Genomic DNA, 18,168 nt, shown 5'->3' with positions numbered 1-18,168 from the left:
CAAAACGCAACGCTATCACTATCATAGCAATCATATTTAATCACTCTCATCAACGTCAGAAGCTGCAGTATTTTTCACACAGCGTTTTTTGCAATAATCACACTGACCACATAGATTTATATACATATACACTGGTGGCCACATAATTAGGGACAAAATAAAGTTGAGTAAAGCACGCGTTTCAGTTCAATGCTTTTAGCACTAAATTTTCGCCTAGAGACCCACTGTAAATTGCAACGGTATATTATAACTGTGCACAAAAATGTAGCACCTGTTTGAGTGACAAATTTAGACACTATTACTAAAATTCGGCGGTTTGATGAATTTATTGTATTTTGAGTGTGCTGGTGCTTGGTCGCATAATTAAGGATACCAATTTTTTTTATTGGATTTTTATTATTTTAACACAAAAACTTGCGGTAAGTTGTGCAAATCATTTGTATATTAACTAAATATTGAATTTCAAATAAAATAATTGTTAGATGTGGGTCTAAAAAAGAGTTGTACTCCAGAATTGAGGAAAATGATTATTTACAAGTACGTGAAGGAAAAAATGTCCATTAGAGCCGTAGCGAAGGAACTTTTGTGCTCAAAATCAATGTTTACAATGCTTTGATTCATTACGGAAGTACAGGGAGTACAGCGAATAAAATAAGGAAAAAACGGCCCAGAAAAACTACTTCAAAGGACGATCGTGTAATTTGTAGAGTTTGCAAGGCGAATCCTTTTTTAACTTCCAGGCAAATTCTTGGCACGGTAAAAGATCAACTGACCAACGATGTATCAACACGAACCATCAGACGTCGTCTTCTTGAAAATGGGCTACGTGGTTGTATCGCAAGAAAAAAACCGCACGTATCAAACAAAAACTTAAAGAGTCGTATTAAATTTGCAAAGGAGCATATCGGAAAACCCTTAGATTTTTGGAAACAAATACTGAGGAGCGATGAATCCAAGTTTAATTTATTTGGTTGAGATGGGAAACAATTTGTTCGACGCCCGCCAAACAAGGAATTTCACCCTCGATACACTTTAAAAACGCTTAAGCATGGTGGAGCAGTAGTATGGTTTGGGCTGCATTTTCGTGGTACGGTGTTGGTCCTATTCGACGGATAACTCAAAGAATGGACCAATGTTTATATAAAGATATATTGTCGAGTTTTTATGCAGGATAGCGACCCGAAGCACACCGCTAGGAGTGTTAAAACTTGTCTTTCGTCCGAAAACATTAAGGTTTTGGATTGGCCTGCGCAGAGTCCGGACTTAAATCCAATCGAAAACCTCTGCGGAGATGTCAAAAGAGGCTTGGGGAAAAAATCAAGCAAAAATGCTGACGAATTATTTCAAAATATCAAATAAATATGGCAGAGCATATCAACTGAGCGATGTCATCGTTTGGTCGGTAGTGTACCTAGAAGATGTAAAGCTGTGCTTGAAGCAAAAGGCTATCCGACAAAATACTAACTGAAAACATTAATTTATAATCAAATTTTAATTTTTTTAGTATTATTTTTAATATACTAACCAAAAATCTGAAGTGTCCTTAATTAGCTGACCAAGTCAAAATAGATATATATGATTATTTTTTTTGTCGCACGTTGAATTGAAAACATTTTTTTCGTTAAATTTTCAATAAATCTATACCTTAGAAGATAATAAATATGGTAACTTAAGTTTAAAAAAATATGTCGCTTTTAAATTATAAAATAAACCAATGTTTTAAAAGAAAACGGAGTGTCCTTAATTATGTGACCACCAGTGTATGTACCTAAAAACATACATACATACATACATACATATATGTATATGTGCTTTATACATATATCATCGCTGATTTTGCGCTATAGTTGTTGTTATTTATTGTTGTTGTGATGAATTGCATTGCATTGTGATATGATGACGACAGCAGCGCTCAACGCCATCCAGCGTACAACAAAAAAGTAATAATAATAAGAGTAAAATATTTGCTGCAAGTATGACCCACATATTAAATATCACACAATTTAAAGTTAAACAATAAAACTGATAAAAAGTTTTGCGCACTGAACGCAATGAAAGCAAGAACACCAAACCAAAAACATATAAAAAGCTATAACTCAGCCATAAATTAAGCTACTGAAGTAAAATTTGGTATGAAGGATCGCACTATGAAGCATATGTGGATGTAATTTTTTTGGGGATTTGGGCGTGGCCCCGCTCCCCTACTAAGTTTTTTGTACATATCTCGCAAACTACTAAAGCTATATCAAGGAAACTTTTTAGAGTCGCTTCTTTTAGGTACTACCTTGTACAGTCCAAAAATGGAGAAAATCGGCTTAAAACCGCGCCCACCTCCCATACAAGGGTTATGTTGAAAACTATTAAAAATTCTTTAATTCAGTAAGGAAAACCATCAGTAGCATTAAATTTCATTATAAAGATGGTACAGAAATACTGCACTCAAAATTGGATACAAAATTTTAAATGGGCGTCGTTCCGCCCACTTATGGGTCAAAACCATATCTCCGAAACTGCTCAACCAATTTAAATGAAATATCGGTTCATAATATCTTCCTAGCTTCCCAATGATATGTTGTGAAAATAGACCAAATCGGTTCACAACCACGCCTACTTCCCATATACCAGATGTCGGTCTGAATAGTTTACTTTACAATATATAAAGTGAGTACTAGTGAAGATATCGGAACAGAACTTTGCAAAAATACTGTATTTAAAGAGTGGCATCGCCCATCTAAAAATCGTCAAAATCGGTCCATAAGTTTTCAAGATATCGAATATAAGGACCTCAGTACTAACAAATTTTTTACCGAAATTATAGTTAAGTCTCTCAGATATTTTAAAGAAATTTTGAGGGAATATGTTTCTTCTAATAATATGTCTACGTGCCAACAATGAGTGAATTCGGGTCATAACTTCATCTATCACCCATATACTTAATATTATGGTTATCAAACTTTCAATGGACTTTATACCATATATATGCAGAATATGGAGTCAAATTGTTTGTTATATTAATAAAATTAAATAAATAAATTGCGAGAGTATAAAATATGCGGTCACAACTGAACTCGGCCCTTCCTTACTTGTTTTGTATGTATTTTTGCGTATACTAACCAATTATAGTTACAGCTTGATTCGAAATCCATCTTTGGCAACCTTAATATTTTGCTACTCCATTCAATTAAGCTTATTTTTGTCTGTATGCTAACACATATTGTTTTAGGTGCTTCACTTCTATAGTTACACATATCAATTAACATTCCTCTTATTACATGCACTTCAACACCTGCATATAATACTTGTTTTCATGCACAACAAATTATTTTATTTAAGCTTTTCTAATAGCTTTCTTCAAAGTTGAATTGAGTGCTTATTGAAAGCTTTTACGGTATTTCTTCATGTGTAATTATTTTCAATAAAATCGATTTCAACACTTGAATTTGTAATCCTTACGTATATGCTAAGGCCCTTGCAAAAGCTTTAAAAGAATTATTTATTAAAATGTATGTGATTAAAAATATGGAATTTTGCTTTAAAAATTGTTTAAGTAAAGATTTGTGAAATCGTTATTATTTGCTTACATACATACATGTATGCACATATATACATATATATATATTTTTACACAAATTGTATACTAATAGCAAAGTGAAACTAGTGAATTTTGCTTTAAAAATTGTTTAAGTAAAGATTTGTGAAATCGTTATTATTTGCTTACATACATACATGTATGTACATATATACATATATATATATATATTTTTACACAAATTGTATACTAATAGCAAAGTGAAACTACCGGAAAACTTTAACTTGCCTAATAATTGTGGCAAACTTCAAAGCACTTGTAGCGTTACAGCTAAAAAGCTGGTTTTACTTTTCGTTGCACAAACTTCTAGTTGTACACACATATGTACATATGTAACTGTAGTCAGTCTATTAATTAAATTGAATTGTTTACACACTTTGCCTGCTTCCCAACGCACTCACGATGATAGATCTTTTGGCAGCCATAACAGCAACCTAACTCAATTCTCAATTCAATTAATATGTTTATGTGTAAAGAAATTGTTCTATTCGTCTACTTGTAGCTGTGCAATATTTACTGAAAAGTGTAGATTACAACATACAGTTTGATTTACAAATAGCAGTGCACGAGTATTCCTATGTAAAGAGCTTCTCACATTCATAGCTTCACTCCACTACTCCAAAATATATAGAACCCTAGAAGTATTTGCGCGTTTGCTCCAAATAAGTTTGCTTTTTCCACAGCACATATTGTTCTACAGCGTTACATATACATACATAAATGCAAAATTTTGGCTTGTCGTTTCTAGTTTCCTGCTGTTAGTCCAGTACAGTAGTATATGTAGCAGTGTGGCCATATTTACATATGCACACCATCTCCAGCATATATTTAACGAATATGTTGCATTTTGCACGTTCTATTTCATCAATTATGCCTTGTCTTCATTTAATTTGTTTTTGAATTTATGCAAATTGAAAACGTATACAATTTCATCAACACTCCAGTGACTGACAGTACACTCAATTTGTTTGTCTGGAGGAAGTCTGTCTGGCAGCTACTTCGATTTGGTTTCATATTATACATATTTTTTACAATTTTAATTATACGAAGTTCACATGTCTGCCATATAAGAATAATGGCAACATATTCACCACTAGATGTCGGTTGTAAGTTGTGTTGTCATACTAGACTGTTGTTGTGGTTATGCTATGCAGCTGTCAAAAAAATGATGACTAATTATTACATTTTTCTAAACTTGATTGCTAAACCAATATTTTGTAGAAAAATACGACATGCTTCTCAAAAACTAGTGGAACCTGCTGATTTGTTTATTTTATTTCATATTTTAGATATAAAAAAAATTGGTTTGTAAATGTTATATTTGTTACGGGGTTAGGGGTAGTCAGAGACACGAAAAACTGAGAATTTTCAGTAATTTTTTAATGTAATAATATGGCATTATTATACAATTTTTTGACTTAAAGTCACGAAAATTAAAAAAAAAATTAATTTCCAAAGTTATAGCTGTCTGTGTTGACCCAGTTTCAAAAAAGGTCCTTGCGGTGACAATCATAAGTCCCTGGAGATTCATCTAAGATCAATCGATAAAAAAAATTAGTTTTATAAACAGATAATCCTGTTTCTGAACCAAACTTTTTTTTTCAAAAATTAACAAAATGGCGGCCTTTGGAATTTTTTTTTCTAGATTCTCGGGAAAAAATCAACAGTTAATTGGTCTTATGTAATCGAAATTTTGAAAAAAAAAAATCTTTGATGCAAGCCTGAGTTTATTATGTATTCTAAAAGCTGTATGAATTTCATGAATCTACTGAGCGGTTATCGAGTTACAGTTGTCACCATTTCAAAAAACATAGTTTTGAGATAAACGCATTTAAAGTTTCACACTAGCGTTTTGGAGTGCACGAGCGCTTTTTGTTATTTGTCGAATAACTCGAAAAGTAATTATCGAATCAACTTCAAATTTCCAGAACCTATTTTTAAGATATTACACTTAACGAAAATGCAAAAACAAAAAAATAGATTTTTTGAAAATCCCCTAACCCTTTAAAAAATTTTGGAAACTGCACTTATAAGTTATGTAACATAATAAAACAGTTGTTAAAACAAAAATAAATATTTGTGTAATTTTGCATGTAATTTCATTTGTGTGCACCATGGCGTATACGTAACCTAAACAAATGTTTTCAACGAGGTCAAAAGTGGTTCTCAAAAGCACATAAATACACAAATTATATAATACAGTAGATATCGGTTATATGACGAACCGCTTGTATGCAAATTTTGGTTATATGCAAAATTTTCATATTTCAACGCATTATAGAACGTTTTATTATATGAATTTGGTTGTTTGAATGCAAATCGTTTATAAGCAAATATCGCATTTATGCAAAAAAATTTCAGCAAAATTGAATCGTTACGTACAAATTTTAATCTGTTTTAAGCAAATTTTCCAACACTGAAACACTAAATTTATTCTATCGATTTATCGATTGTCAAACATATGATTTTGTGTTACACTTGTTACAATGTCGCGTCGTGTTGTGCTAACAGCGAAACAAAAAATTGCGGTTTTAAACGATTTAAAGACTTCCAAAGACCGAAAAACCATTGCTGCTAAATATAAAGTTAGCTTAAGCACTATATCGCGCATTCAAATCCAAGAGAACAAAATCCGCGCCATAACAAATCCCAATAGGAAACGGGATAGGAAAGGCGCACACGTGAATTTGGACAGAACCTTGTTGTCCTGGTTTAACCAAATCCGGTCCCAAAATGGAATTGTTACCGGACCTGTCTTGCTTTCTAAAGCACAGGAATTTGCGTTAAAATTAAACGAAAGTTATGTGCCAGACCGTAGTTGGTTGCAGCGTTGGTGCGGGCGAAATGCCCTTAACTTCTCCAAGATTTACGGAGAAGCTGGCGAAAATAACGCAACAAGTGCAGAAGTTTTCACTACTAACCGTTTGCCTCATATTATTGAAAAATTTTCGCCGGATTGTATATTTAATGCCGATGAAACCGGGCTGTACTACAAGGCGTTGCCAAATGGAAGTTACAAAGGCAAGTATGAGAATCCAAAGGGATTCAAAACTCAAAAGCAACGCCTCACATTTCTGTTTCTATGCAATGCAACCGGCACGTATAAACGTGCATATTGCATTGGAAAGTCGGCTAAACCACGGTCTTTTAAAGGAAAACAGCTACCGCTGCCATATTATAATAATAGAAGTGCTTGGATGACGAGTGTTATTTGGAAAAAGATTCTAATAGATCTCAATCAAAATCTTGAAAAAGATAACAAGCAGATATGTTTGATTGTTGATAATGCTCCTTGCCACAATACAGATGAGAAATTCTCAAACATTACGATTGAATTTTTGCCACCAAATACAACTGCCCTTATACAGCCACTTGATCAAGGTATCATCCACTCCTTTAAAATGGAATATCGACAAATACTAATAAAAAAACAAATTTGTGCGTTGGAGAAGGGCTTATCTATAGTTGAATTCCTGAAATCGCTCACTATTTTGGATGGTATCAATTATGCAAATCGCGCTTGGAACCTTGTTAAGCAGCAAACAATTAGTAATTGTTTCAAAAAGGTAAATTTCGTGTTAAAGATGGTACAAATTTAAAATAAAATTGTTCATTTCAGGCAGGCATTGACAACATTCAATTCATTACAGATGAGATTGCAGCCACAGAAGGCGAAAACTATGAATGGTGCACACTCGATAATGAATACATTCAATGCGATAATGAACTTGTCTGCTTTGGAACCATGTCGGACGAGGATATTGTTGCGGACGTATTGGCCGTCAATCAAAATTCTACTGAAGATGAGGAAGTGTTCGCGCAATCTGAGGCTTGTATTAAACACCCCTCAACGAAAAATGCCTTGCTAAGCTTAGATTCGCTGCGTGACTATTTTTGTCATAACAATATAGATCCCTTAGAGGCTTTTGAAGATATTGAAAATTTAATCCTAGAGAGTTCTGAAAAACAGAAATGCCAGAAGAAAATAACAGATTTTTTAAGTAAATCTTAACAATTTTCAAATTAAATGAATTGACTGAAGTGAAATATAATTTTTATTAAAACTGAATAAGTTTATATATTCTATTTCTTGTGTGCTATTTTTTGTTTACATCGAATTGATTGTGTATATGCATATATTTTGCATATAAGCGAATACCGCTTGTTTGCAATTACCGCCTGTATGCAAATTTTTTTTTGCATTATAACAATTGCATATAACCGATATCTACTGTATATAAATGCGCAACCATGCTAAAGTTAGAATCGGCAACACCAATGCAAATAATAATAAACGAAATAAAAAGGAGAGAAAACAATAAAACGAAATAGAATTGAATGTCTGCAACAGCAGTGCAAAAACACTGCAACACATTTGTTTGGTTGTTCAACTTATTGGTGAAGGTATTTAAGAAGTTTACGCATAAAAAATATTGCTAAAAGCAAAATGAAAATATACAATAAGAAAGTAACAACAACTCCAACATCCATGTATACATATAATATTTGTTTGTGCAACAACAGCAGCAGCAAAAACAAGCACAACGTCGATAACAATAGCAATGATTGTTACGCAGTACATAAGTTGTTGCAACAGTTGTGACACTTGCATTGCACACAAATATACTTGTTTGTATGTATATGTAAAAGTAAATATGTACCGGTTAAATATTACTGCCACTGCCACATCAGCTGCAGCTGTTGTTGTGGCAACATAATAAATTTGTGTTAATAAATATGTAAATGTAAATACATTTTGCAGTAAATAATTGGTTTGCGGGTGTTATCTGCTGAATTTGATTTTGAAATTTATGTGGGTAATTAAAAGTAACAGCATAAATAATAACAAAACCGTCTGGATTTATGGTTGCGCATAAAAGCCAAATGCAACACAACGTGTACATGCAGTTGAGTGAACTTAAGTGCTTTCGATAATATACCAACATACAAATAAATAATAAGCCGCTAAGAGATAATGGACTGACAGCAGTTAAAGTAAAATTTCTACTTTTCTTATGCATTTAAACTTAATGAAAAGTGCCAATAAGTAGGAATTGATTTATATAATTTATTTTTATTACACGTCACCAGAGAACATTTTGTCAAGAAATGGTAAAAGTATTACTAGTGTACAGAAAGCATTAATTGATTTTCGTAACTGTGAAAAAAAATCTAGTTAAGCCCGATAGCCTTTTCGCACAGTCAAATTAATTTAATTCATTAAGATTATAATTGAGAAACTATTTTTTGCCTTTCGCACAGGCAAATTAATTAAAATACATTAAGCACATAATTGAGACACCAATTTTTGTCTTTCACACAGCAAAATTAATTGAATACAATAAGTTTATAATTCAGAAACCAGTTTTTGCCTTTCGCACAGCCGGCTATTCGATTAATGAACGACTGTTATACATTTTTATACTCTCGTAACCTGTTGCACAGAGTATAATAGTTTTGTTCGCATAACCGTTGTTTGTGTCACCAAGAAATATAAGAGTTAGATATGGGGTTATATATACATAAATGATCAGGATGACGAGTGGATTTGAAATCCGGATGTCTGTCCGTCCGCCTGTCCGTCTGTCCGACTTGAGTAAAAATTAAGATATCTTAATGAAACGTGGAACACATGTTCCTTGGCACCCTGAGGAGGTTGCTTTCGAAAATGGGCAAAATCGGTCCACTGCCACGCCCACAAAATGGTGGAAACCGAAAACCTATACAGTGTCATAACTAAGCCATAAATAAAGTTATGAAAATGAAATTTGGAACATAGGATCCCTTTAGGGAGGGGCACATTTGGATGTAATTTTTTTGGAAAAGTGGGCGTGACCCCGCCCCCAAATAGGTTTTTTGTATATAACTCGCAAACCAATAAAGCTATATAAACCAAACGTTCAGCAGTCGTTTGTTTTAGCCATTTCCTCATACAGTCCAAAAATGAAAGAAATCGGATAATAACCACGCCCACCTCCCATACAAAGGATAGGTTGAAAATTACTAAAAGTGGGTTAACTCACTAACGAAAAACACCAAATTTTACATAAGAAATGGCAGAAGGATGCTGCACTGAGATTTTTTTACAAAATGGAAAATGGGCGTGGCGTCGCCCACTTATGGGTCAAAAACCATATCTCAAGAACTACTCAACAGATTTCAATGAAATTCGGTATATAATATTTTCTTGACACCCTGATGACACGTGTGAAAAATGGACGAAATCGGTTCACAACTACGTCTACTTCCCATATAACTCAATTTTGAATTCCATCTGATTCGTTCACTTTATAATGTATTCATAAGGAACCAATGAAGATGGCGGAATAAAACTTTACACAAATAGTACATATCATCTCTAGCTTCACTTGAGAAAAAATTTTCGAAAACGGACTATAACTTTTCAAGACCCCAGATATCGGACATGTTGTACTCAGCGCCTAAGGGTAAATTTTAACCGAAAATATTGGTAAATCTCTAGATAATTTAATGTAATAGTGTGTCTCTGTTCCAAAAATTATTAAAATCGGATAATAACATCTCCTAGGTCCCATATGCCTAATTATAGGCTTTTCAAAAATACGGTGGGCTTTAATCTACATATATGTATTGGTTAATATATGAGATACTATATCTTTGCGAAATTAAGTGCGTGTGTAGTTTTGGATATAGCGTACCTAGCTGGTGAAAATGAGTGAAATCGGTTCAGGAATTACCTCAGCCCTCATACACTATATAGGACGATTTTCGTTATTCTATTAAACTTTGTGCAGAATTTATAGGTAAATTTGGGTGTTATCTTATTAAAATTACATCAATAAATTGCGAGAGTATAAAATGTTCGGTTACACCCGAACTTAGCCCTTCCTTACTTGTTGTTTTTACTGTCCTTAAAAAGTTTGTAAGTTTCATCAGCTGATTGCTATTTTATCACTTAACAAAGCCAAATTTACAGAGTTGCATTCCAGTTTCAACTCGATTTGTATTCAATTAAAAATTGACGTAGAAAAATTTGATTTTTCATTTGTATGGTAAATCCATCTAAATCAGCACGTTTCGAGCAAAGGTATGTTAACTGAGCAATACTATACCACATTCCTACCAATAGCTGAAAGTGATCGGTTTTCAATGTATCGTTTGAATACTGCAGATAATGCATACATCTACAAGAGTATTTTAGACCACTACTAGGACATCAAAAATCAATAATTGTTTACTTCTCAATAAGATAATAATTCTGAATTAGATCTCTTAATATCAGCACCCTGTAGTTTGAAACAGCTGGATAACTGTTGCTTGCCATTCGATACGTATCGTCAGGATTCATCACGATACTATTAGCGGCGATTCCAGGCTGCATCACAGCTCCTTTCAATGTCTGGCTGGCTGCAAACCGGAAATTAATTTTGTCCTCACATCGTAAGCCAGTGAAATTGCGAAAATAAAACAGCAGTGTAGCAGTGTAGAGAATTTTAATTTTGATTTTACATGCGCAGAGGGAGGGTGTGTGTGCGTATATACATACATACATACATACATGTTTATGTAACGAAATTAATTTTTCTTATGAAATTAATGCGCTGTCGCCACACCATAGTCTCAACCATAAAAGCCGCACACACAGACATTTTAGTGAAAATTGTTTTTTTTTTTTTTTTGTTTTTGTTGTGCATAATATAGTGGATGATGACAACATAACCACACAGTGTTTGTGGCATACAGCAACATGATAATGGTGTCAGCAATAGCACCAGCATGATGGCATTGCATATTTGTACAAACACAATAACAATAACAAGCGCGATGTGTGGCTCTAATAAAAACTTCCTGCGGCTTGCGTTGCCATTAACGCGTTTACATTGGCCGTATCATCGTCATCGTCATCATCAACGCCAGCGTATTTGGCTTGACTAACAGCTGCTGCAACAGCAGCATCCTGTTGTCGCTTACAACGCACTTCACTCTCTTGTATATACATATATTTTGGTTAGTGGTGGCGCTTGTGCTGAGTGAGCCAGGCAGTCAAAATAATTTGTCATGCTGTGTTGGCATAATTTGTCGCCGTTTGCAATTTGTTGCTGCCAAACGTTGTGGATACTTTTCATTGCCATCACTGCATTTGTTGTTTTTGGGCTTTGCTGTGACAGCTCTTCGCTTCCTGCCATCGGGTTTCGTATACATATATATTTCCTTTTCGGTTTGCCGCATTGTAAATGGACAGCTGAGTAGCTAATTTGACACCGTTATTGCCACGCCCACCAGCTACCTTACACTCCTTGCCCCACACTTTGGTCTAAAGTGTAGTATAGATAAAAATACCAACGCCCTTTAGGGTCTACTTATATAAGAGTTGCAAGTGCGTTGGTTGGACAAGTTGTTTGTAAAACAAAAAAAAAAAAAAAGAAACGGTGAAAGGTAAAAATATCACTACGCACACCCCTACGAAGATTAATGACAATTGTTGTGCGAGTGCGTATAAAAATGCCCGAGCAAACAATTCATTAATTTAATTAATTAGCGTTATTAAGTAGTTGACCAACCCAATATTAGCACGCAAACCCACCATTTTGCCACAAAACTCGTAGCTCTACGCTGTGTATTCTGTATCTACTCTCCAGAGAGTGCGTTTCACCAAAGTTGGCAGTGGTCTCTGTTGTGTGGCAGCAAACAAGAGTGCAAATGATGAGCGCATTGTGATAAACGGCTGGTCTTCGCTGTCAATCGTGGTCATAGCCAGTAACCCAGTTAAGGAAGGAGAGGTTTACGTAATGCATGGACTTTGTTGCATAATAATGTTACTTTTTTTATTTGCATTTTCTGTAATGAATTTAATTAAAAAGAATTGCTAGCTTTTTTTTTTTTCCTTCTACTTAAAGTTGTGTGGTGAAGATGAAAAACTAGTAGGCTTTATAAAAAAATTGGAAGTTGGTGCTGTACTAGTGACATACATTCTAAAAATATCAAAGCCATATTTAAATAGTTACATGTTGCATAATTAATTTTGCTAATATAATGCAGCACCCGCGCGTTGTTAATTAATTCAATTTAAAAAAGTTTAAATTTACGCGCGCAAAAGTATGCTTTAGTTTTTATGCCATCTAAATATATTCTCGCTGCTGTACTATTATTAAATGCTATCTAGTCGCGTTTTACTATAATTTGCTTAAATGTTTTTCTTACAATTAAAAACTTTTTTCGCTCAAATATTCTAAATTTTACTGTCACACTTTGACTCTACACAATGCCTGCACTTTACGACAGACCGCAGCATAACTTTTGACGCGACAACTATATTTTCATTGCTTTCATTATGCTTGCTTAATGTTATGACATAAAATTTCGCATGCCAGTGTGGAAAATATTTTTTTTAATGTTGTTCATATCATACAATTAGCAGCTGTTTCAACAGTGCAGAAGTTACAGTGCTCGCAGCTTTCGACGCCTGTCACATTGACGGTACGACGCGTTAATTTTTATCTATTCGTTTTTGTAATTCTCTCTGCACAGCTCACAGTAGTGCTAAACTTTTCTGTTTTGCTGTCAATTATCTCATTGTTCCATGATATTATTTTCAGATTTTTTGTTTTGGAACTCACATTTGTAGAAATGAAATATTTTGATAATTTATTTTTTTTAAATATATTAAAGTGGATTCACAGTGCACAGCTATTTTTAATTTATTTAAACCTTCCCTTCGTGACATCCCTGGGAACTGTGTGGCAAATGAACTAGCCAGATTAGGCACCACACTGCAGTTGGAGGCTGCTAAAGAGGGAATCTATATACCTCTGGCAACCTGCAAATACTTAATCGATAAACTTGCAGTAGATAGGGCTGAATCACAATGAAAACAAGTAACGACTTGCTCTGTAAGCAGACAAACGTGGCCAGAGTGGAATAAGAGCCGTACTTGTCGCTTATTGAAATTTAAAAGGAATGAAACAAGAACCCTTTGTTGGGGAGTTAACGGTACACTGTCTGATTGGGAGACACGCCAGCAGACTGGGGCTACCTTCTAATGATTACTGCTGGAGCTGCCAAGAAGACGAAGTAGAATAAACGATTACACCCTTCTTTGTGGATGCAAGGCTCTGTACATAAAAAGAATCGCAACTATTGGACGCGGTTTTCTCGAGGATGTGGGCGAAATTGCTCATGTCAAATTGTGTGAACTTTTTCACGTTATCAGGACCACAGGGTGGTTCAATGATGACTCGATAGTGTGAGGGATCTCAGTCCCAGTGGTATCACAATGGGCCTCCCAAATGCCTAGGTGCTTCATTTGACAGCCACTTAACTTAACCTAACCTAAACCTTGCCTTCTCAGGAATATGTAGTTCTGTGTATTATGGGATTGCTTGTTCATAATCTAAACGGTATTAATTGAAATGTATCGTTAGATTAAAATGTATATCCTTGTTCCTGGGATCCCCCGTGACGCCGCTACAATGTGTTCTCGAACCATATGTTTGGCTTGCTTGCTATACATACACGTGTTTTTACTCGGGTGTGCTCCACAGGCGGTCTACTCTCTGCAATCTTTGTGTCAATGCGAGCTTAATTGAATTTTTGTGACAAAATCATTATATACACACACGTATTGTTACCTAATAAAACCATGGGGTGCAATTAACAGTTTAATGTTTTAATTAAGTGATTATATCACTAGGTAGCAGAAGGCTATGAATTCACTGCAATTTTTTTTTAAATTTCACACTTCCAGTATTTTTTAATTATTTTTGTTTCGAATTACATATAACTAGCTATTTTTGCAATTTAAACTATTATTTTAAGTTGTAATGTTGTTGTTTCTATAAAATAATATTTTTTTCTTTTGTTTTCAGGTAAGTCCAAAAAACAACTATTCTGTTCAAGTAAAATCTGTAAGTAAAATTCTCTAAAATAAGTCGTTTGTAGGCATTTTTTGTGATATGCCTAACTGTTTTGATAACGAAATGAAATATTTTATAAATAAAAATTTTCAACATATTCGTAACTTGAGAAGCAGGGCTTGTAACCTTTCCGCATAGGAGCTAATAGCTCAATTAAATGGCTGTGTTCGATTAAAGCGCTCATTTAGATCGATTTACAACACAAAATTGTTGTTCTTCACGCTACACGACGGTGGAAACCGCTGCTTGCTTGATTTAAATAATAAAATAGCAATTAGCTGATAAAACTTGCTAACTTCTTATGAAAAGCATAAAGAAAAATCTGTAACAGCTGATCGATTATCAAGTAGCCGGCAGTGCGAAGCGCAGAAACTGGTTTCTCAATTAAAAGTTTAATTGATTAATTAATTTGATTGTGCGAAAGGGTTATTAGTCAATCGCCTGCTCTATAGAAGAAACATATTATTTAAGTCCTTCCACCGACATGAAACACAGAGTCATTAAAACAATAATCAATAAAACCGCAAAATGAACTTTTCAGTCGTTTAGGTATCACTTTATTTTCAAACCTAAATATCCAAGGCATTATTATTGCTTGCATTTTAAAGGGGAATGCCAATAAATTAACTTAACCGTAAATGTGATTGCACTCCGACTGGCCGTAAATCCACTTAACCTGCTTTATGGTACGCTGGCCAATCTAAAAATGTATATTGCTGTCGCTGCTACTCATCCCAACACTAATATGCATATGCAGCTGTGCAGCAAGGGAATAGTCATTGGATTGGGTCAATGGGAATAGTCGTGCGCAGTAGCAATTACCAAAGCACAACACTGATAATAACTAACAGTACAATTCGCCTACAAGATCGAGCTGCTAAAGACAGTCTGTGTATAGGTGTAGTTGTGAAGATTTCTGTGTGGGGGTGTAGTTAGTCAGCAAACTGGTAGCAAATGAAGTTATGCAACTGACCAGTGTGAATGCATGTCGTCTCCGAGCGGCTAGCCACCGATGCAAAAGCAATTATTGCGTCAGAATGCGATTTCGATTTAGCTTGGCTTTGATGCGGTTTTTGCGTTTCTTGTAGCGCGGTGACACCGGATACTTGTGATGCTGTTGCTGCGGCTGCGGCTGCGTCGGTGGCGTCTGCTGGTCATCAAAGTCACTTGCAGTGGGACCGACGACGTTAATTGGTTGTGCTGTGGTGATGTGTTGTTGCTGAGGCTGCAACTGCTGATGACCTGAAATGCCAAATGACTGTGTAGTGGAGTAACGGTGTTTTTGTTGTTGCAACTGTCGATACGGTCGCACTTTGTGCTGTGTTGCTGTAGCGGGTGTCGATGGAAGGACCGCATATGCGCCATAGGCTGTAGTCGGCTGATAACTAACCGGATTAACACCTACATTTGCGTCACCTTCAACGTCGTCAAAGTAGCTGTTCATATGACCATTGTAACCGAATTGCTGTTGCACGTCATCGTCATAGTCATTAGCACTGTTGTGGGGTGTTGTGGCGGGAGATGAAGCGCTGGTGAATGTGGGGCGACGTGAAAAGAACAACGATACCTCGTCATCGAAGTTGTCGTCGTCGGCGTCGTGGTGGTCGTCAATACCACCCTCGCCGTCCTCATTGGTATCTTCAACTTCGTCAGCGTCGGTATCGTTGTCTTCATCGGATGTGGCGGTCGTATAAATGTCATTATTGTTGTAGTGTTGCTTGTTTTTGTAATGCATATGTTGATGATAATTATGGTAGTTGTTATTGTTGTTACTGATTACTGGCGTTGCCCGTAACATTTGCGCTTGTGGCTTTGCCTGTTGCATAAAGTAATTTCCACCATAGAACTGTTGCTGGTGTTTTTGGCGTTGCCTCTGTTGCTGTTGTTGTTGATATTGCTCTCTCATTAGCTGTAAGTGTAACTGTTGTTGATGTAGCTGTACGCTTTGTTGTTGGTGTTGTGGTGAGTTTAAGGCGAATGTTACAGCAGCATCTCCTATTTCTGCCAGTCCCGGTCCACGATATTTCTTCTTGCGCCGTAAGCTGGCTGCCGGATATTTACCGTTCGCGTAAGTACTTTGCAGATCGGCTAAAAAGTCATCAGCCAACAGTGTGTTTGTTTCACTAACACCACCGCCACCGCTGTTTGCATCTTCTTCTTCAACACTTGCGCCTCCAGCTGCCGCCGCTGCAGCGGCTGCCAAAGCACCCATTAGTTCCATCTGTTGCACGAGCTGTTGGCTGCCGCCCGGCATGGTCAACATGCTGCTCGATGCGGGTTTGCTCTGTTGTCGAATGTTTTCGTTTTTGCTTCCCTCACCGCTGCTGCCAAATAGCGCCGGTCCATAGTTGGGCGCCAAATCGATAGGTATTGGCTGTGCAGCTGTGGGCGAATGCAACAGGTGCTCGGACATGCCATTACCAGTCAACTCATCGCCGTAGACACCCATCTCCTGGTGATTGTATGACATCATTGGTGGATTCAGTGGTGTGGGTCTCACGGCTCTGCGGCCTTGTTTTGCTGCCTGATTTGGATACTGGGCGTGTAGTTGCTGCTGGTGATACGGCTTGTGTAGGTTATGGTAATACTGATGGTGCAAGTGGTGGTACTTGTGATGGCTGTGCTGCTGTGAGGGTTTGTGTGATTTATGCTTTCGCGCCACCTCCGGCATTCGCACCTTGATGTGTACACTACAGGCAGCAAAGGAGAACAAAATGCAAGCAATAAATTATCTATGATTGTACTTTTCTTGAATTATACTCACTGTTCATCATCATCGGCTGCGCGGCACCAGCCCACCTTCAGCACGCACAAAACACACACCAACGTCAGCCACGCGTAACGCTCGGGCATGCTACGATACGACACTGCTGATCCACGACTAATATTACACAACACACACACACACACTTGTGGCCAAAAATCCTCACTCACAACTATAGATGTTGTTGTTATCCTTTGTAATTTTTATTTATTTAATCCTTCACACTTTAAATTGCGATTTTTACTTGCTCTAGTGCGCCCGTTTGATATCCTTACGTCTGCATTTGTACTTGCGTTTATTACTAATGGCATTTTCGCAACGCTAGCGGTTACTTTTATTTGTGTGCATTTCTCCAACGTCGGCTACATGCTCCCTTCCACATGATCTTGCAGCACTTTCTTTAGCGGTTCATCTTTGCCAATCATCGTCCATCGTCTAATATTACCGATATCGTTGTTGTTGTTGTTGTGGTACGAATGTGCATGCCTTTTTGTTGTTGTTGTTGTCCTAGAGTTGGTTGTGTTGTATTGCTCTATTTCACAAGATCAAATTTCGTTCATTGCTCACGGAGCTTTGTTTGCTGTTTGACTCCAAAGTGAATGCACACACTGGCGGTTCAAGTAGCCACAGTGATACAATGCGAAAAATTTGAATAATTTTGTGAAATTATTTCAATAAATAGTAACGATGAAATCTTTCCAACGAAATGCAAGAAATAAGATTATTCATAAAAATGGTTTTCATGATTGGAAGGTGAAATCTTCTTGATGAGCCTTTACATATGTACTTATATCGCAAGTTCCCTTTTTGAGTTCACAACTATGTGTTCCATAAGTTCAATTACTATTTTATAGTTCTCTAAAAATTAAATATAAAATTGTCTCAGTGTAATTTTTTTTATAAAAATTTGCTTTTCATATTCC

The 18,168-nt window shown here is 35.9% G+C and overlaps 2 protein-coding genes across 10 annotated transcripts in view; both read left to right on the top strand.

Moving 5' to 3' along the window:
* Positions 1–18,168, top strand: part of LOC105214146 (maternal protein pumilio) — a 334,815-nt gene that overhangs the window by 96,036 nt on the left and 220,611 nt on the right. The window lies entirely within an intron of this gene.
* Positions 3,771–18,168, top strand: part of LOC128921430 (tigger transposable element-derived protein 6-like) — a 183,141-nt gene continuing 168,743 nt past the window's right edge. The window contains exons 1-2 of the mRNA XM_054229146.1: positions 3,771–7,155; positions 7,209–7,822. Coding sequence (XP_054085121.1) covers positions 6,076–7,155; positions 7,209–7,601 — 1,473 coding nt within the window. The 5' untranslated portion in view covers positions 3,771–6,075 and the 3' untranslated portion in view covers positions 7,602–7,822. The remainder of the gene's footprint in view (positions 7,156–7,208; positions 7,823–18,168) is intronic.

Source organism: Zeugodacus cucurbitae, chromosome 2 (genome assembly GCF_028554725.1).
Source record: "Zeugodacus cucurbitae isolate PBARC_wt_2022May chromosome 2, idZeuCucr1.2, whole genome shotgun sequence".
NCBI lineage: Eukaryota > Metazoa > Arthropoda > Insecta > Diptera > Tephritidae > Zeugodacus > Zeugodacus cucurbitae.
The sequence above is the reverse complement of the archived record's forward strand: the minus strand, read 5'-3'. Positions and strand labels throughout refer to the sequence as shown.